This window comes from Ctenocephalides felis, unplaced genomic scaffold (genome assembly GCF_003426905.1).
Source record: "Ctenocephalides felis isolate EL2017-DRISC unplaced genomic scaffold, ASM342690v1 CF-g0.4_SCAFFOLD_01886, whole genome shotgun sequence".
Classification (NCBI taxonomy): Eukaryota; Metazoa; Arthropoda; class Insecta; order Siphonaptera; family Pulicidae; genus Ctenocephalides; species Ctenocephalides felis.
In genome coordinates, this window is record NW_020538040.1 from 14,714,784 (window position 1) to 14,736,431 (window position 21,648).

General features: G+C 28.7%; 1 protein-coding gene across 1 annotated transcript in view; it reads right to left on the reverse strand.

Annotated features, from left to right (window-relative positions):
* Window positions 1-511: 511 nt before the first annotated feature.
* LOC113378476 overlaps window positions 512-21,648 on the reverse strand; it is a 60,789-nt gene continuing 39,652 nt past the window's right edge. The window contains exons 2-4 of the mRNA XM_026619004.1: window positions 8,314-8,496; window positions 3,966-4,108; window positions 512-623 (exon numbers count right to left, since the gene is read on the reverse strand). Of these exons, the coding sequence (XP_026474789.1) occupies window positions 539-623; window positions 3,966-4,108; window positions 8,314-8,343 (258 nt within the window). The 5' untranslated portion in view covers window positions 8,344-8,496 and the 3' untranslated portion in view covers window positions 512-538. The remainder of the gene's footprint in view (window positions 624-3,965; window positions 4,109-8,313; window positions 8,497-21,648) is intronic.

A 21,648-nucleotide genomic window follows, 5' to 3' on the forward strand; every position in this document is an offset into this window, starting at 1 on the left:
ATGCTATAATTTTATAATAATCATATAATTTTTGGGCAACTCATCTTGAAAAATATGTAGTTGCAAGGTTCCTAGAACAAGATTTTTCTTGCCATTTTCCTTGCTTTTTCTAGGTTATTGCTCATAATTTTATATTTCAAATTTACAACTTCTCACTTCACATTATCTTCCATTATTTGACCTAATAATAAAATATAGGCATATAAATTAAATAAAAAACATTTTACTTTTATGCATGAAGTTCTTATGCATTTAAAGAGAATGAAGAAATTGTATAAATAATTATGAATATATATATGAATATATATATATATATATATATATATATATATTAATTTTAATTTAAAAGAAACAAGTTAAAACGAAAGCTATTCTAAACTGAAAATGATACTTTCCGAGCAAAATTTGAACTGATACATCGCTAAAGACGTTTTTTATATGCTGATATAAGGCAAGTTATTCTTAAATTATAAAAAACAAGTAAATTGATTTATTTTTAAATATGAAAGATGCACCATATAAAACTATAACCATGATCTTAATACTCTTCAAACGATTGATGATGTTCTTCTTCCTTTTTTTGTTTCGGAGTAAACGGATTTGTAGCAGGATCAGCATTCAAACTAAAAAAATCAAAATTTATATAAATAATCATTATTATCATCAGAGATCATTTTTTGGTATTTTATAAAATTATCGATATAGTATTAAAATTGAAGTATAATATAATTTAAATTTAAATTATCAATAACTTGTGGCTCATATTGTTTTTAGACTCGAGATATGCGAGGTTGATGGGTGCAGTCTCGGCGCTCAATACTAATATTTAAACAGATAGTATATTCTCAAAAGCGAAATTTGCGACTTTGATGAAACTTGTCACAAATTATCATTATACTTTAGCAAAATTGTGACAACAATTTTGAGTTGGTTCATGCAACAGTTTTCGAGATATGCGAGGTTGATGTGTGGCTGTCCCGGGCTCAATACTAATATATGAACAGTATGAATAGATGGTATCTTCTCAAAATCGGAATTTGAGAATTTGATGAAACTTGGCACAAATTATCATCATACTTTACCAAACTTGTGACAAAATTTTTTAGATGGTTCATGCAACAGTTTTCGAGACATGCGAGGTTGATAGGTTGCTGGCTCCGCGCTCAATACTATATGACTAATATTAAAACAGATGGTATCTTCTCAAAAGTGAGGTTGCGAATTTGATGAAACTTGGCACAAATTATCATTATACTTTACTAAAATTATGACAAAAATTTTGAGTTTATATTACAAAAATATTCGTGGGCCACGGTAACTTCATTGGATTTATTTATTTATTTATTTATTTATTCATAAGCAAGCCGTAATCAATAATAATAGATATTATTTCAGGCTCTTAGTCAAGTTAGTTAAAAATGTACTAAATATTGACAAAACCTATGTGGTTGTTGTGCAGTCAGACGAATTTCTCAGGTTGTCAGATAGAACACCTAATCTAGAAACCGCACAAATATCAAAAAAGCGATGTTAGATAACAGGGTATTTCTGACTCAGCTTCATAGCATACGAGTGACGTTGCAGTTTATGTGTAAAACTGCCTGAATGTACATGACATTTTAACAGTATTCAGTATGATTCAGTAGGTTAATGTATGGAAGTTGGAGTGTAACATGGCCTTGCCATAACATGATAGTACAATTTTATACAACATGTCATAACTGCGTCGGCCTTAGGTACAGTAGCTATGACAATATCATGAAGGACGTTTTATATGTTCAATAGAGATGAAAAAATATTTTTATTTCGTTTAAAGTCCTATTGGAAACCGCCTGTTACTACTTATTTCTATTACAAATAGCCCCCTAGCTCCACTTTTTAAATGCTGCCAAAATGTTCAAACTGTCTTCTACCAAAATTGCACTATAAAAATACTCGTAATATACGAAGAACTACTAGTAATTTTCTCCGCAATAACGTAATGGAAAATTAAATAACACATTTTTTAATTGTGTTTTAACTGTCTCCATAAAAAATGTTTACGCCTGTGTCGCCCGGAATGTAAATAGTCGCGTCGTAGAAGCGGCACAGGTTACGTTATAAAGAAAACAAATAAAATGTACAGCAAATTTCTAGATTTTCTAAAATTTCTTAACAAAAATACCACAAAGTTAAAAGCTGTGTACTTTTACTTTATCGTGCAACTGAAATGGAAATTTTTCTTCTCCACACATGTGGTACCTAAATATCATAGCAAACATATGTATAATGAGCGAATAATTAGTTTAACTAATGAGCAAAAAATTATATATATATATATATATATATACTAGATAACCCGACAGGCGCTGTCCTGACCCACGTCTACAATTCAATAGTTCAAAATTTTTTAGTATCCTATCCTATACTTTTTAATATCCTATTTGATGTACTGCTTTTGTGATTCATTTATGGTCCTAGCATAAGCAGTATAAGAAATTCAGAAAAAAATAATATAGTATCTGCGGTGAAACAACAATATTACACTTGATTTCACCACACAACATAATTGCTTCAATAATTTAGTCTATAATTTTCATAATCTCGTACGATATATTAGTTGCTTTTTGGCAATTATAATTTTCAAAGTCCATTTTTCTTACTAATAATTTAACAAACATTATTGTTTATGTTTATTTAAATCTTAGGTGAATTAATTTGTAAAATCTAGTTCATATGAGCACTCTTCAATCTAAGATCAAATTGCTGAATATTCCATATCCAATGCCAAACAAATAAATTTTTGACACATGAAACAAAATTCTAAATCATTTTTTAATAAGTAGAAATATTTTTTTTTGTATTGTTAAATAATTTAGTGAAGGAAACTAAAATACGACAGGCATAATTTCAAAAAAATAATGTATATGCAATTTGGGACTTATTGCGTTATTTATTAAACCGATTATATAATTCCATCTGCCAAACATATACTGTTGACTGTATCTTAAATTATTTTAATTTGATATTTCTAGCAGATGACGGCTCAAATGTTTTCAATGTCAAACAATAATTAGTGGTTTTACAATATTACTATAGTTTTATCGTTCATTAAATGATAAAAATTTCCTTTGACAAACTCTATAAAAATTATCAAAATCCGAATAACCGTTTAGGAGAAGTATCAAATCATACATCCCTACAGAAGAATTTTATTATTTTACGTTACACTTACTATTCTAACCAGAAAAATAAAGAATTTAAGGGATATTCTAGTTGAAAAGATTTAAAAAATCGTTTCTTTTATATTTGCAAAGTTTATTTATTCAAGATTCAAAAGATTTTTTCGAAATTTAAAATTTTTAAATTCTACTAACGAAAAATCCATATGATTTTTAAGACGTACTAACCTTCAAACGATACTTGTCAAATTTTCAGGACAATTCGACAATTAGTTTACAACTTATTACAGAGGTTCAAATGACGCGACTTTTGCGTTTTTCCGAATCATGAATTCAAAGCAAATTCATTTGACGACGATAATCATCCTCCGTTTGCTTCTTCCGTAAAACTTCATAGGCGCTTTCCTCGAAACTGTCTTTTTCTATAGGATACCCACGATTTCTCAACTTCTACTAGATTTAATTGGAATTTTCACTTCTACTAGATTTAATTAGATTTAAGGACTTTACCTCACTATAAATCAAGCTCATACCAAAATTCTGATTTTTATATAATTTTAAAAAATATCGAGAATATCAAAGTCAAAATATTTTTTTTCAGTCACTATTTTATGAATACATTTTTTTAACTTGTGCGTAGTTCTAACAAGTGCGACATCATTCTAAATTAATAACCTAATTTATTTTTTTATCGGAATATTTGAAGGTCTAAAATCAAATGGTCACGTAACCATAAAACCCCACACTTCATGACCTCTGCTAGAATTAAAACTTTTTGTTTAATTAAATTTAAACAAATAATACCTATAAAAATGTGGCGCTTCTTCACAATGTACATTATACCACCAATCGCAAGCAAACAATTTTTGATTGAATAAAGTTCCGTTTGCACACAGGAAACTTGCACCCTGGTGACCTTCCCTTCCGTCGTGGCAAACATGGTAAGCCTAAAATAGAACATTGAATTCATTAAAATTTAGGCTTCAAATTTCTGCAAATCCTAGTTAGTAAGTTTTACTGTAAGCAAACTTTTCAAATGTACTAATAAAACCTGTGAAGAATTTAAAAAGTAAGTAGATATTTTTACTTAATTTATGTATACAAATTCTATGTATAAACAATTTTCATCTACAAAATTATTATTATAATTAAAATAAATTAAAATATCAAATTTTGTGAAAAAAATTGATCAAATATTTTAAACAATTTGAAATTTTCGTCAACTATGTATTTGCAATATTATGTTATATCACCTGTTCTCGAAACAAATGTAATTTTATTCACCTGATAATATTGCAAAGTGTATTGTTGATACAATGTTCGTGTAGCAAAATTCCAGGCGTACATGCAAAACATGTAAAATAACAAAGTTATAATATTTATAGACCTGTTTATTCAAACATTTAACTACAATAACTTTTTATAAGTATCTCATGTTCGTTTTTTCCTTTGTAGAATTAAAAAATCACAATATGTTACTATTAATTTTATATTTTTCAACCAACGCTAAACGAAAACTACGCAACTGATGGAAAAACTGTTTTTATTGATGCTAACTATCCATTCTCAGAATTTTTTTCACATTTGGACTGCATCATTAGTGAATTCCGCAATTACTTAGCTGCCAACCCAATAAATATAAAAACTTACAATAATAATAACCATAAAAGCATTTACAGAATACAAGAAAATAAAACGATGATTGCACCAGTCAGTAAAATAAGATTCACTTAGGGGAAATACGGATAAAATGGTATATATAAGCAAAATGACACAGTGGTCTTATTTAAAAATTGGCTGGTTTTAGTGGCGTTTCCGTGAATGCATAAAAGTTAGGAAAGTCATGGTCACAATCCGGTCAGATGTTGAGCGTCATTGTCATAGTCTTGTCAAAGTAATCAGGTCTAACGGGTATTGCGCCTTAAAAAGTTTATTTGGAACAAAATTTTTGGAAAAAAAATCAACAAACTTATGTCAGTAGTTATCTCCATAATTTCTATTGCAATTATTAGGTGTTAGAAGAAATTTTAAATATTTATTCATTTTTATTCACTTTTGAACATTATGACATACTTATGAAATGGATAAAATAACATAGTAGTATCTCGCAAGAACTACAAGATAGTTCATTAGAGGCCAAGATAAAAGATAATTGAAACCTGCAAAAGATGATTGGCTTTTACCTTTTACTCTAATTACTTCTAAAAACAGACCAACGAATCCATCATTAAAAAGAAGATACTTGCATTTATTGCAAAGACCTCTTTACCCGTTCTCAGTCCGACAAAGGTTGGTTAGGACGTATGACTTGTTTCTTTTGCGCTCCTGGGTTATATGCTGATGTCCCAAACAAGACCAAGCTATTGATTGGTGAACTGCTTTCTTAAAAATTAACGTTTTACTATGTCCTTACCTTATACAGGTACATAACACGGTAGATACGTTCCAAAAAAACTAGCTGTAAGTGAAATTCTGTCTTAAGGCAATTAGGGCATCGTGCCTTAAGGCAAATTGCTGAAACTTCCCGTACCAAAAATTATTATTTTTTTAAAAACGGTTAACATTTTTGAAAAAAAATTACTTCGAAAAAATTGGATTTTTGAGAAACTATAAATTTGACAAAAAATTACTTTTTTTCGAAAAAAAAAATTTTTTTGAAAAAAAAATTTTTTTTGAAAGAAAAATTTTTATTTGAAAACAAAAAATTTTTTTGAAAAAAAAATGTTTTCTTCATTTTGACATATTTTGGAAATTCTGATCTTTTTTTCAAAGCAATCGTACTGCTTGAACTGCATAGAGACGAAATGTCAAAGCGCGCAAGTGCCGCGCCGCCGTCTAACGCATAAGCATTGGTACGGAACTCATAGAAATGTAAAAAAAATATACTTATTGTTAAAATCTCTATAAAATATCTGATAATTTGATGTGCATATGTCTAATGATCATTTTTAACCGCCGAATGGCATTTTTTTTACTTTTTTCATTAGATCTCCGAAACCGCTAGACCTGCCTTCATGAAAATTTGATCAATTATTCATCTTGTCAATACAAGTAAAATGTTTTTTGAATTATCCAAATCGGACGCTCCGTTCTCTTAAAAACTTAGTTACCGTTTTCGGCACTTTTTGCCCCGTATCTTCGGAACGGCTAGACCTGCCTTCGCCAAAAACTAATCAGCACGTCTCCTTATCAATACAAATCGAATGTTTTTTGAATTATTCAAATCGGTTGATCCGTGTTCCCGAAATCGTCGACGAAAATTTGTATCCGCACATACATACACACACGTACATACACACACACACACACACACACACACACACACACATACATCCATTTTTTCTAAGGTATGCCAAAATGTTCAGAAACCTCTGAAACGTAAAGATATATAAAAATTTTCATTTTCAATTTTTTTGCGATTACTATAACTTGCCCTACGGGAAGTTAACAAGACAAGGACAAGGACAAGGAACTATTACAAAAAGAGGGGTTACGTTCCAAGAATTCGCAAAAACATCTTACATCTCATTATTTTATAATAAGTATTGTCATATTTATTAATTTTTTAAGACGTAATATACTCGTCTTAACTAACAATTAAATGCTATCCAACGCGATCCTTTTTTTTCAAGATATCATCCTCTCAGCAGTTTTCTGTACTATATATAATGATTTTTTGATAATGAAATGGTCGCAATTTTTTTTAATAAATATTGTTTCTACTTAATTAAATACTACTGGTAGCCAATGAATCTCAAATAAGTAAAAACGATTAAGACCATTTATAATATCATTAAATAAATAAAAAAGAATTGACGAACACCCATATTACGAGGCACAAAAAGTATTCTCAGAAGCGCGCCCAACCAGGCTAAAACGAAAAATTCCCAAGGATCTCATAAATAGCCATTTTAAACGCTAACATTAATATTATTATTATTATTATTATTATTATCTTACTATTTCTATTATTGTTATTTTGTTATTTCTTTATTGTTTTTTTAGTATTATTTTATTATTCAGAAATTTTATTTATATTATTTATTAAATTCATTTTTATTATTATTTGCTTTTATATTATATTAAATCATCATACTACGGATATTATTTTCATGTAAATCCTATCCTTTGCACTCTTATTTATTTAAATTTATGTTATTTATCAATATTGCTGGATGTTAACTATTTAACAGTTGTAATAAATATTGTAATAAAAAAAATAAAAAAACTAGCTGTAAGTGGAATTCTGTCTTGAGGCAATTATGGCATCGTGCCTTAAGGCAAATTGCTGAAACTTCCCGTACCGTAACGAAATGTTCGAGGAATACTGAATGTTTTCAAATATATTATTATAAATATTGTAACATTGTCTAATATTTATAAGAATTATATAAACTGAAATGCAGAGTTGAAATTATTTGTAAAGTAGATTAGAACTATAGTCAGAATTAAAAATAAAATCTGAAATATTTTCGATATACAAAAAACTAAAAAAAAAAAAAAAAAATGGAACAATTTTTTTTTTCCAAAATCAATTATTTTGTTAAGACAAGCAGAAAGTTCTTTGAATCATTTAAATCGGACGCTTAGTTCTCTCAAAAACTGCCATTTTTTACATATTTATCTCCGTATCTTTAAATCTGCCTTTGCCAAAAACTAATAAACACTTCTCCCAATCATTACTAATTGAATTTTTTTTTTAATCATTCAAATCGGATACTCCGTTCTCTCAAAAATTCGATTTCTATTTTTTGCACTCTTTGCTCCGTATCTCCGAAACGGCTGGACCTGCCTTTGCCAAAAACTAATCAGCTCTTTTCCCTATCAATAGGAATCGAATGTTTTTTGAACCATTCAAATCGGTTGATCCGTGCGCCCTAAAACGTGACTGGAAATTTGTATCCATACATACATACACACACACATCCATTTTTTCTGAGGTATGCCAAAACGTTCAGAAACCTTCAAAACGTCGAGAAATGTAAAAATTTTCAATTCCGATTTTCGGCCCATTACAATAACTTACCCTACGGGAAGTTAATAAATAAATAAATATCGTTAAATAAAACACTATCCCATTTTGCCCGTACTTCCCCTAGTAGTAATTCTCATTGATAATAACGTAATAATACTTATCCGTAAGACATCACACCTGGCATCCGGTCTCAACATTGGCGTACATGCCCGGAAGAGCCGGCACGTGTCCGCAATGGAAGCTCGTTTCCGGCACGCTGTGATAAACCGGATAGTCGACTCCCGGAATCCCCGGAACTTTGCTCAGGTCTTGTTTCTCTTCTTTGACATCACTAGGCTGTTCGAAGATTGAACCATATCTCTGAGAAGAAGTTAAAGTTTTGTAAATATTTGTTTCTAATAAAGCTCCTAAATCTAACTTATATGAAAACAAACTCCTTTTGTATAAAACAATTATCATCCCAATCTGGACATATGGAATTGAGCTATGGGCTTCCGCAAGCAATTCAAATAAAAATATATAATACAAAGAACGCAATCAAAAATTTTAAGATGCATTGTGAACGCACCCTGGTTTATTACGAATAACACTCTACATAAAGACTTAAAAATAAAAGCTATTAATGAAATAATAAAAAAAGGAGCAGAAAATACCATGGAAAATTACCAGGTCACCCAAACAAATATTTAAAAGAATTAAGCGAGGAATCTTCTACTCGAAGATGGAAAAAAATGGCCATACGATCTTAAATAAAATGTCAAAAATATATAAAAATGTCTAAATGTCTAAAATAGCTACGCAGCATGTTTGCTTTGAAAAAAAAGTGAAATTTCGAAATATAAAAAAATGATATTTTTCAAAAAATTTCAAACATTTTTAAAATCTAATTTTTTTTCAAAGTTTTCAAGAATTTTACGGCTTTTCTAAAAAAAATCATTTTGGTACAAGAAGATCCAGCAATTTGCCTCAAGGCACTAGTAGTTTGGATATTGATTAGAATTTATTGAGGCATCTGTACACGTTGACTGATATTGAAGAAAAATTTCTTTTGACTTCTCTCGACTTAAGTCAAGACCATGTCAAGACCCTGGTTTGCTTATATTTTACTTAAAACTTAATTTATTTCAAAATCCTTTTTGTACTATTGGACAATTCGATCATTATTATTTTCATCTACTAGTTTAATTATATATCTTATAAGAGATAATCTCTTTAAATGTATTTACATCCGGCATATTGTCTTAAAAAATTATATTATTTTGATCGGCAATAAATCTATGCAAAAAAAATCTTACTTACAATTAGATATAAAAAATATTTTAACACGTTAATCGCCACAATAATATTTAAAAAATTTAAGTGAGATATGGTAACTGTGTTAGATGATTAAATGTATTAGAGAAACTGAATGTATGAAAAAAATGACCAAAATTCCTAGAAAAACACTATTTTTTATATCATAAATATATGACTGGCAAGGCCTTATATTAAAACTCTTTCTCCTGACAAACACATATGACAGGCCAACGTGTCAAAATATACATTTTAAACAATAGTGTTTGGCATTGACCGTAATATTTTTTTTAGAATATGGTAAAGCGGGGCTTAAAAGTCCACAGGTAAAAAGATTTCTTCGATATCTCAAAAACAAGTAATGTTAGAAATTTTTTTAACAACAATATTTGAAAGTAGAGGGGAAAAATATTTAACCAGCCATGATCTTGATTCCTGCGGGGTCGCTATCAGGAGATAAACGTCAATGTTTGAGAATCCATGAGAAAAGTATTTTCTTTCGTTGTTAATTTTTTTGGTAGTGAGATTACATTAAGATTACGAGACTTTAATATAATTTTTAAGTATAGGTTAGTTAATTGTGTTTTGACATATATTGTTATTTTTTAAGTAAAATTCAACTTTTTTTATATACCCTCTATAAAAGCTTGCACGTGTGTGGAGCACAAAAGACCAATTGAAACTTTACCCTGGTAAAGACGCAAACAATAAAAAAAACAGTTAATAAAAAAATGAATTAGGTTACAAAGCAATTTGCAAGAGATAAATTTAATTAATAGTTATTTCAATACTGCTTATGAATATTTCTAACAAAGTACCAGATCTAGGTTATATACACAGTAATCTTTATAAAAAATGTGACCATAAAATTTATATTTTAAATTGGTAGAATAAAGTAGTAATTATTTCGTAAAGTCCCTTCAAAATAAAAAATCAAACATTGGATCAGTTTGTACCATTTTACCTTGCCTATGGGGTAAAAAAGACCAGGTGACAAGTTTTTGAGAAATAGCAAAAAACATGTTTGCAATGATGAAATAGTTTTACTGAACATAGTCAAATAAATGTTTCTTTTATATGTGGTATTTTTAGTGGTTTTAGTTAATTGATTTTGTTTTCATAGAATTGCTAAAAGTGGTGGAAAATATTATAGATAATAATATAATATTATAGATAATAATGTAATTATATTTAGTATATAGATATTATAGATAATAGTATTATAGATAATATACAATGTAAAATAATGATAATTTTAACAATAAACAAATAATTGTAATACATTTAATTTATTACTTTTTCAATGTCTATTGCTATTTTAAGGATCACCGAGTTGAGTGACATGTTACAATATTATGCAATTATATAAATGTGCCATTTGCATCAATTAATCAATTTAAAAGCTACAATATTTATAATAAATAAATTTTCTAATATGGTCATCAACCTGAAAGATACTATAAAAAGTATAGCAGACTAATATATTAACCAAATTGATCGTTGATTTTATGATAGCATTATTACGAAAAATATGCATTTCGCAACTCTGATCCAAAAAATCTGAATTCATTTCCAATTGGCATATAATAAATCAATTCAATGATATTATAATTTATTCAGCATGCAAATAAATCTAATTGCGCAATAAAACAGAAGCAAAAGATTATCGTATTATGGTTGAAATAAAACAGATTAGGATCTGGTAAAAGTGAAACTAGTTGGTTCCATTAATATACAAACCAGTCATTCAAATAAAATTTCAATCTGCCGATGTTATAATAAACGACTGTCTTTTAGGTTTATAACGCCAATAAAAAAGATATTTTTTTTACAAAAACGTGCTTCCTCATGATCATGCAACGAATTGACAATTGTACATATATAAATATATATATACATATATATATACATATATATATATATATATATATATATACAATTACTAAAATTCAAAACTACTATGTATTTTATATTTATTATTATTTATGAATTTTATGATGGTTATTCTCCAGATTGTTCATATCCACTGATGATTGCATAAAATATGTAGTTGGTATTGGTATTTTGCCTTGAGGCAAGTTACATGAACTTCCCGATATGTTTAAATAATTGACTTAATTGACAAAAAATAAATTACTTTATGAGTGATTAAAAGTATACCGAGCGGATTTATTACACATAATTGAAAACGAACGAGCACGTTAACTCGAAGTATTTTCTAAAAGCAAATTTTCAAAAATCAACAATTTTTAAAATTGAACCAGTTTCCGTAAAACTTTAATGGTTTAGTATGTTCATTGAGACCAAGTACTCTATCGTTATACCAAGTAAATCATCTAATTTAATTTTAACACAAGTTGAAAAAACTACTCATTTTCTAAAATTTTGGTGATTTTTTTAAATTAAACTAGTAGTCGTAGGGCCGTAATATTTCAGTAAGTTCTATAAGACCATGATATATATCGCCAAAAAAAAAATCATAACTAATGAGGTGTATGGCATAGTGCCTTAAGGCAAATTGCTGGAACTTCCCGTACCCTAACGAAATGTTCGAGGAATACTGAATGTTTTCAAATAGATTATTATTAATATTGTAACATTGTCTAATATTTATAAGAATTATTTAAACTGAATTGCAAAGTTGAAATTATTTGTTTAAAGTATATCAGAACTATAGTCAGAAAGTAAAATCTGAATTATTTTCGATATACAAAAAAAAAATTAAAAAAAAATCAATTATTTTGTTAAGACAAGCAGAAAGTTCTTTGAATCATTTAAGTCGTACGCTTAGTTATTTCAAAAACTGCCATTTTTTACACATTTAGCTCCGTATCTTCGAAATGGCTCGGCCTGCCTTTGCCAAAAACTAATAAACACTTCTCCCAATCATTACTAATTGAATGTTTTTCAGATCATTCAAATCGGATACTCCGTTCTCTCAGAAACTCGATTTCTAATTTCTGCACTTTTTGCTCCGTATCTCCGTAACGGCTGGACCTGCCTTTGCCAAAAACTAATCCACACATCTTCCTATCAATAGGAATCGAATGTTTTTTAATATAAGAACCGAACCATTCAAATCGGCCCGAAAATGTGGACGAAAAATTGTATCCATACATGCATACACACACACATCTATTTTTCCTGAGGTATGCCAAAATGTTCAGAAACCTTCTAAACGTGAAGAAATGCTAAAAAAATTAATTTCGATTTTTGAACGATTACAATAACTTACCCTACAAGAAGCTAATTAGTAAATAAATTAAAATAACCTCAATAAAAAATGATATATAATAAGAAATAATGAACAATTTATCACAAAATCTTAAAAACAATTTTATGGGCCCCAAATCACGAATGGCAATACTTTGTTCAATTTATTGTAGCAATCGAAGTAATTTTCTATACTGATAGCTATATGTTTTTTTTCAGCTATATTCAGATTCTTTAAATTGTAAAATTCCACGTATCTCATCTCTAATCACACAGATTCCTTTTCAGTGCGCTTTTTCAAAATAAAAGTAAAAACTTGTAATTTATAATAACAAATAAAATTACTATCATTCGTAACAACACTTACTTCCACATCAACTTTAATGCACTCGGAAGCGGCGATCACAACACAAAACAACATTAATGACTTCATCTTAACAGCGCTCAAATCGTTCTAACTGTAACGATCCAAAATGAAAATCTCAAAACAAACTTGGATAAATATGAATGTAAATTATATGTCTGTAGACTATTTTTTCTAATTACAGATCAATGCTATGAGATTATGATAAGAAAAAATTTGTTTTTTGCCGTCAATAAGTCGATTCAAACCGCCGCGTTTGACTTTCTAATTGAAACTGAGGGAGTCTGCAGATAGTAGCATAGTTCCACTCGTGTATAAACAAAATACTATTTGGTCGGTAATGCGCAAAAATTTATGGGATAGACGAGGAAACAGTGTACGAGACCAGAAAAATATAAGAAAACTAATAGAAACTAGTGGGGAGCTTGGCATCGTGCCTTAAGGCAAATTGCTGGAACTTTCTGTACCGTAATTAAACCCTTGTGTGACCCTTTGGCGACAATGCCTGTAATGTCGTTACAATATTGCAAAATTATAGATCTACAGTGGGTATTGTAAACTTTTAGAAAAATTTTAGGTTAATAGTGGGTATTGTGAAATTTTAGAAAAATAATATTTTTGAAGAAATTCAATTCCAACTCTCTGAAATCTCGAAACATTCGAAGAATAAAAATAATCATTCAACAAAAATGACTATGAATAAATATTATACAAACCAGAATTTTCATTATTTGTTCCTTGTAGATACAATGTGAAAACTTATTAGATTAGACGACGTTATTTATATATGTTATAAACAAAATCTAATTAAGCAGGCTTATTGTTAGAATGAACATATTTTATTTCAAATCCATCAATTTGTCGTTAGCGAAATATATGCACTGATTCTGAGTTAACAATTTTAAATAGTTCATGTAGTATCAACTATACAAGCATAAAAAGTATTATTATTTTTTTTTAAACACTACAGACGTGGGATTAAAACCCAATCAGTTTTGACTTTCTTATCTACTAACGCAAACAAAAATTGCGGTTACGCGCCAACCAACTCAGATAAAACGACATGCTCACGCACAACGTTATGAGAGGATATCTAGGATCTAATCGGATTTTCTGCACTTTTTGCTCTGTATTGTCGAAACGGCTAGACCTGCCTATACCAAAAATTAATCAGTACTCCACATCAATACGAATAGAATGTTTTTTGAATTATGAATCGGTGTTCCCGAAATCGTCAATAAAAATTTGTATCCGCATACACACACACATACATCCATTTTTTAAGGTTTGAATGTTCACACACATACATCTATTTTTTAAGGTTTAAATGTTCAAAAACCTTTGAAACGTAAAGATTACCCTACGGGAAGTTATAAATATATGTCGAACATGAACAGAAAAGATTCTAAACATGCCATCAATTGAAGCTATTTTGTAGAAGCTAAATAAGTGTTAATAAAAAAACTAATAATATTTTAGCAAAGTACATGAACTGTTTATGTTGATTATTTCAATTATTTGCATAGACAAACTATTAATTTAAAGTTTAACAATTATTTAACATTTTAAGTATCTTAAAATTTTAAACTATTTTATTTTGTTTCTTTAACAAAATTACAATCTAAATAGTCAATATTTTATACACATGATGAAAATACTCATCAATACACAAAATTCTTCCTCTTCTCCATGACGAGTATATTCGTCAATCATCAGCAGTTTATCTACCGTTGTTATTTTATCTTGTGAACTTTAAAATAATATTATTGTCAAAAGAATATAGAACTAGGTCTGAGTGGTATTGCCTTAAGTCAAGTTGCAAGGAGTTTCCAAAATGATTATAAAACCGACTAATCAAAAAAAAAAGATATTTAGCAACTTTGAAAATTGTGACAATATAAGTTTGAAGTTTTGACCCGGCCCATTATTCCAAATGACTTTTTCGCAATTAAATCACTTTTTGTATACCAAAATATTTTAAGTTGTTTTTTAGGACAATAATCACTATTACCATAGAAAGTTTCATTGAAATCGTCTTAAAAATATTCAACAATCACGAAAAAACGGTCTGGCCAATCTTTACCAAAAACTGTGAGCAGCACATTCTTAACTGATATCTCACGAACGGTTTCTAAATATTCAAAATCGGTTCAGGATTTTTTGCGATTACTTTTTGCCCATTCTAAGGAAACAGCTCGGCTAATCGTCTTACAAAAACAATCAACGCAAATTTTTACTAAATTACATGAAATGGCATTTAATTTGTTGTAATCGGTGCAGCCAAACTCATACAAACACATACTTTTTCCAATTTTGGTCTCAAATAATTCAGAATAACTTGAAACATCATTATTAGACAACATAAAATTACCATATCGAACTTTCTAGTGAAAACAAACTTGTCCTTCGGCAAGTTAATAATCATTCATTTATAGCCAAATATTTACTTAATTGGTTAATTAATTAATAAAAGAAATATTATAGCATTTTATTGAGATAAATAATATATTTCATTATACATTGTTTTAAATAAAACATACTTTATTTAATTATTTATGAGTTTAAAAATAATATTAAATATTGTAAACAAGTACCTTCTGTTGTTTTTAATTAAACAATTATTTAAATGTTTGATTAAATTTTACCACAGCTCTCTGTCTATTATTTTGTAATTAATTATTTCTTTCGTTTGCATGATCGACTTGGATTAGTAATTATGTAAAATTTTAAGTGTGAGCAAAGAATGTTCAGATTCGTTACACTTTCATACCTGAAAAATATGTTTCTGCTTAATGGATGTTGTAAATGAAATGTCTGCATTATTTGCGCAGATACGGTATTTCTTGTAAATTATTAATAATAAATTGTTATATATACTAGAAAGCCATGCGGTCACAAGAAATGCCCATTGTTCTATATATTAAAAATAGTAATTTGAATTAGTAATTAAAAATGAACCTGAATTATCCAGGGCAGAAGGAGAAAAAATCTCTTACTATATCACAGTTTTATCATTATTTATCACATTCAGTTAATTGTATAGGAAAGAGTTTATTATATATTAGAAATTATTTATTTAGATCATAAAACATTAGAATATATATTTTTGTAAATCATGTGAATGGGTAATTTGTAAATAGTACATAAAAAAAATCGCAATAAAAATTTTAATATTAAACATTTTTCATTAACTTTTAAATTGTGCATCATGAGTTGTTATATATTATGTTTAAAAAAAACATTAAAAATATGTTTCTAATGTCTCTATATTTTTCCACGTGTGACATCATTATATTAAAATATGTAATTACTTTCGATATCAAATATGTGAAACTAAGATTCAAGCTTTCGTTGCGTTTTCTATATTTACTTGCCTATACATTTAAATAACATATTAGATTCAATTATTCTTATAGATTTTATTAATCTTATACAAACTCGTGTATGAAGTCCAATCGGATTCCATTCTCGCTATTAATTGAAAATATATTGCAAATTTCAATTGGGTGATGAAATTTCAATTATTCTAGAATATTCTATATTAACTATAAAAGTATACGTCTGGCATAAATACTATTTTACAATTTTGGTGGATGAAAAATGCTTTTGAATAGTTTATACATATATTAACGTTTTTAATTCATAGCCAAAAAATGGATTAAATAGTTTTTTTTGTGAACACAATATAATAGTAATATATTCAAATAGCTGAAAACACTAGTCTGAAAAGAAAAATTCCGAATTTAACACCAATCTCAAAAATAGCCCATTGATAAAGATCTTAATAATAAATCCTTTGCCACCCCCTTTTAAATTGTTTATTTCATTAAAAAAATTAATAAAATTTCAACAATTTTTAACTTCGCGAAGAAGAAGTCAGAAAATCAGAAGAAATCAGAAAATCCGACTTGCTAATTTTATGTTCGCTCGACGTTTCAAAACATTCTGAATTGTTTCAGACCAAAATTTAAAATAGTATATGTTGGGCGTATGTGAACCGATTTTTGACCATTCGTCGACTTTTTCTAAGAAACGGCTGCACCAATTTAAAAAATATGAAAGCCATTCGATTGAATGTTATTCGATCAACCAAAATTTCAAAAAAATTGAAAATTTTCAAAAGAAAAAAATCAAAGTTACAAAAAATTCTAATTTTCGAAATTTTTCATTTAAAAAAAATCAAATTTTGAAAAATTTCAAAAATATCAAAATGAAAAATAAAATTAATTACTTACAAAAATTTGAAAAAATTTTGAAATTTTCAGAAAAAAATCTAATATTTTCAAAAATTTCCAAATTCTCAAAAAATTTAGAAAAAACGTTTTTTTTTTAAATTCCAAAAAAAATCAAACTTCTAAAAAAAAATTTCAAACATCTAAAAGAAATTTCAAAATTTTGAAAAAAATTCTAAATTATCAAAAATATCAAATTAAAGAAAGAACAAATTTCTTGTAAACGTACACATAAAATGTTTATAAAATACGCTCGTGGCCCAATTTAATAAGCACTTATAAATTTACAGTATATATTTATAATAAATAATCTATTTGAAATTATTCAAAATAATTATTGATTATTTTCATTCCTCGAAAGTCTAATTACGGTACGGGAAGATCCAGCAATTTGCCTTAAGGCACGATGCCATTACCTCCCACCCCACTAGTTATCTTAAACAAATTATGATTTTGACGTAACTTTGAATGATGATAGAGATCATAGTCTTAACAAAAATGTCTAAAATATTGTTGAACTATAAGTAGTGTCGAAGTTTCAAAATTCTATGGCACAATTTTAAAAGGTACTAAATTTTTCTAATCTAATTTGTTTAAAGATTAAGTAGATCATTTACACATTTCGGAAAGATTATGCAAAATGGCACTTTCAACTAGTTTTTAATGTTATTGTCTACAAACAGGCCCACTCGTAAATGGCTAGAATGATTGGACCTGAATCAGAGGTCTTGGATTTGATCCCTCTTCGAGGAACCTGGTGTCAAGCAGTAGTGACATTGGTTTTCATTTGAAAATATATAAAGCAATATGTTTCTAAATGAAAATAGCCTTCATACGATATTGCTGCATCAATGAAATATTAGCCCTATTACAGAAATTGTAAAAACAAAATATATGACACAGAGATGAGACAACTGTTTGAGTCAATAGCTTATAGGACTCTTAGGATGTGGTTGCTATTCAAAAACAATATTAAAAATTGTCTATAAATCTTACAATGTTTTTGATGTTTATTGCACGTTGTAGCAGGATTTTCAATTCATTTAAAAAAAGTATCAGAAATACTTTTAAGCTCCTGAAAACGAATAGCACATTCATCATTTATTCCAGTGCATAAATAAATCTATTACAATGAAGAATAGAATATATCACAATTGTTAATATCCGTGGAGCGTATAATCTCATACAATATTCCAATCTATCAGACAATTCGTTTTTATCGACCCAATTACGTAATAGAGAACCCAAGAACAACCAACTGCAAGATAGAGCACGTTTTTACTTTCATTTTCATTCTACATAGAGAATAGACCAAACACTCATATACGTATTATGCGGATAAGCCGTGTATAAACTTGGCGGTAATTATTATAAGAAGGTTAAGCTGCGATATTACGTTAGACTTAAGTAGCGGTAACCTTTGCGGCAAATCTAATTGAAGAGAAAACGGGGAAATAAGATTTTCTGTTCTCAATCTGGAGGTTAAGAATTAATGACCAAAAATCAGTACACACTGAGGAAAGATACTTGTCCACCGATATTTATTATCGGAGAACAGATATCACAGGCAGATACCGTTAAATGTCTGGGAGTGGGTATTCATCTGGATAGGAAATTTAATTAGAAAACACACATTCAGAAGAAAAGAAAACAACTGGAAGAAAAATTCAAGAGCCTTTATTGGTTATCATCTGTTTATCTATCTAGCAGAACACAATCAGGTTATCTTGTTGATCAAGACTCCACAGTAATATTTAATAAGTTAAATATAAAACTTGGAGGCCCACAAGGCTCTATTCTTGGTCCCTTATTATTCTTTATTTATATTAATGATTTGTCTAATTGTACCGATCTTTGCAAATTTATTATTTTAGCCGACGATACAAGTTTAATTATTAAAGGAAAATCTTTTGAGAAAGTCAGTTTTAAACTAAACCAATCAATAATTGCAGTTTCTAATTGGTTCAACTCTAATAACCTTTTACTTAATAACGATAAAACTAAAATAATGTCGTTTCGAACAGTCAATGAAATTAATAACGAGATCACTTCCCTAATTATTAATAATGTCCTTTTCACTTTTTCTGCTGTTTCTAAATTCCTAGGAATTCAAATTCAAAAAAAAAATTAAATTGGGATAATCCTATTTATTCGTCATTAATACCTAAACTTTCCAGAACTTGTTTTATGTTAAGAGTACTTAAATCTAAAATTAGTTTAAATTGTCTTCTTTCTATCTATTACTCCAACTTCTACTCGCATTTGGTCTACGGCATTCAATTTTGGGGTTTTTCGGCATCCTTAAAACATGTTTTCAAACTTCAGAAAAGAGCACTAAGAATCATGTTCTCTCTTAACTCGATGACAAGTTGTAGAAATATTTTTCAGAAGTATAACATTCTTACTGTTCCTAACATATTCCTACTTATTACACTTCTCCTTATAAAAAATAATCCCCGGTACTTTAATTTATCCTCCATGTCCAATTCCCACTATGCCACAAGGAATAGAACTATCACAAGATCGACTTTTAAGCTTAAAGGGGTTATTCGGTTTTTATTTTTTTTTTCGATTTTAAGATTTCTTGATATTATGAAAGCCAAAAACCTTAGAATTATTTTTAAAAAAAAAATCATCTCAATATCTATTATTTTGACGTTATAGATATATATGTCTCTATATGTATGATCCTCTGAAACCGTTTTTTTCATCGCTCCGCGAGCTATAGTATGCCAGCTGCTCCCTTTTTCATTATAATATCTCATGTACGTGACCTTTTTATTGGGTCAGCATCTTTGAACCCCATGGTGTATTTAGTACATTAAATTAAATGGTGTATTTAGTACATTATATTAAAAACTTCAAATACGTTTTTCTCAAAATGACTTTTTTCAATGCGGTGCCACAAATTTAATTAAAATTTTAAAACATTTTTTTTAATTTGTTCACCACTGCAATACCTAGTCCCCCTACGTCAAACATCTTCATAACATTAGGCAAAAAATTTTTGCCAAGCTCCTCGTCCCAAACAAATGCCCTTTTTAACACTTTTTTTTAAATAGCTGCCATTTTTTTCCATCTTGCTTTTTAACTTCCCGTAGGGTAAGTTATAGTAATCGCAAAAAAATCGAAAATGAAAATTTTTGCATTTCTCGATGTTTCAAAGGTTTCTGAATATTTTGGCATACCTTAGAAAAAATGGATGTATGTGTGTGTGTGTGTGTGTGTGTGTGTGTGTGTGTGTGTGTGTGTGCGTGTGTGTATGTATGTGCGGATACAAATTTTCGTCGACGATTTCGGGAACACCGATCAACCGATTTGAATAATTCAAAAAACATTCGATTCGTATTGATAAGGAGACGTGCTGATTAGTTTTTGGCGAAGTCAGGTCTAGCCGTTCCGAAGATATGGGGCAAAAAGTGCCAAAAACGGTAACTCAGTTTTTAAGAGAACGGAGCGTCCGATTTCAATAATTCAAAAAACATTTTACTTGTATTGACAAGGTGAAGAACCGATCAAATTTTCAAAAAGGCAGGTCTAGCGGTTTCGGAGATCTAATGAAAAAAGTAAAAAAAAATGCCATTTGGCGGTCAAAAATGATCATTAGACATATGCACATCAAATTATCAGATATTTTATAGAGATTTTAACAATGAGTATAATTTTGGTTTACATTCCTATGGGTTCCGTACCAATGTTTACGCGTTAGACGTCGACGCGGCGCTTACGCGGTTTGATATTTCGTCTTTATGCAGTTAAAGTAGTACGATTGCTTTGAAAAAAAGTTCAGATCTTTTAAAATATGTCAAAATAAAGAAAACATTTTTTTTTCAAAAAAAAAATTAAAAAAAAATCAAAAAAAAATTTTTTTTTTCAAAAAAAAGTAATTTTTTGTCTAATTGTTTGTCAAAAATCTTATTTTTTCGAAGTAAATTTTTTTCAAAAATGTTAATCGTTTTTAAAAAAATAATTTTTGGTACGGGAAGTTCCAGCAATTTGCCTTAAGGCACGATGCATTAATTGCCTTAAGACAGAATTCCACTTACAGCTAGTTTTCTTTCATTTTGGTAGGGGGACTGGATTCAAACTTCTTCTTCAACGTAGTTTCTTTTGTTTTGTTTCAGGCGATGCGCAACGGATTTATCTGTGGCACCGCAAAAGAGATCGACTTTGCAATGCCCACTTTGGCGCCTCCTGGTTAAAAAATGACGGCGAAAAAATAAAATAAAAAATTTCTTAATATTCTATGATTTTGTAATTTTTGTTTAAAAAAAACCGCATGTCTCTATAATAAATACATTTCGAGAAAAACAAAAACAAATACCTGGCATTTTTTGTAACAAAAAAACGAACAACCCCCTTAATACTACTGTTCAATTTATTACCTTTATAAATACGTCAACTAAGCAA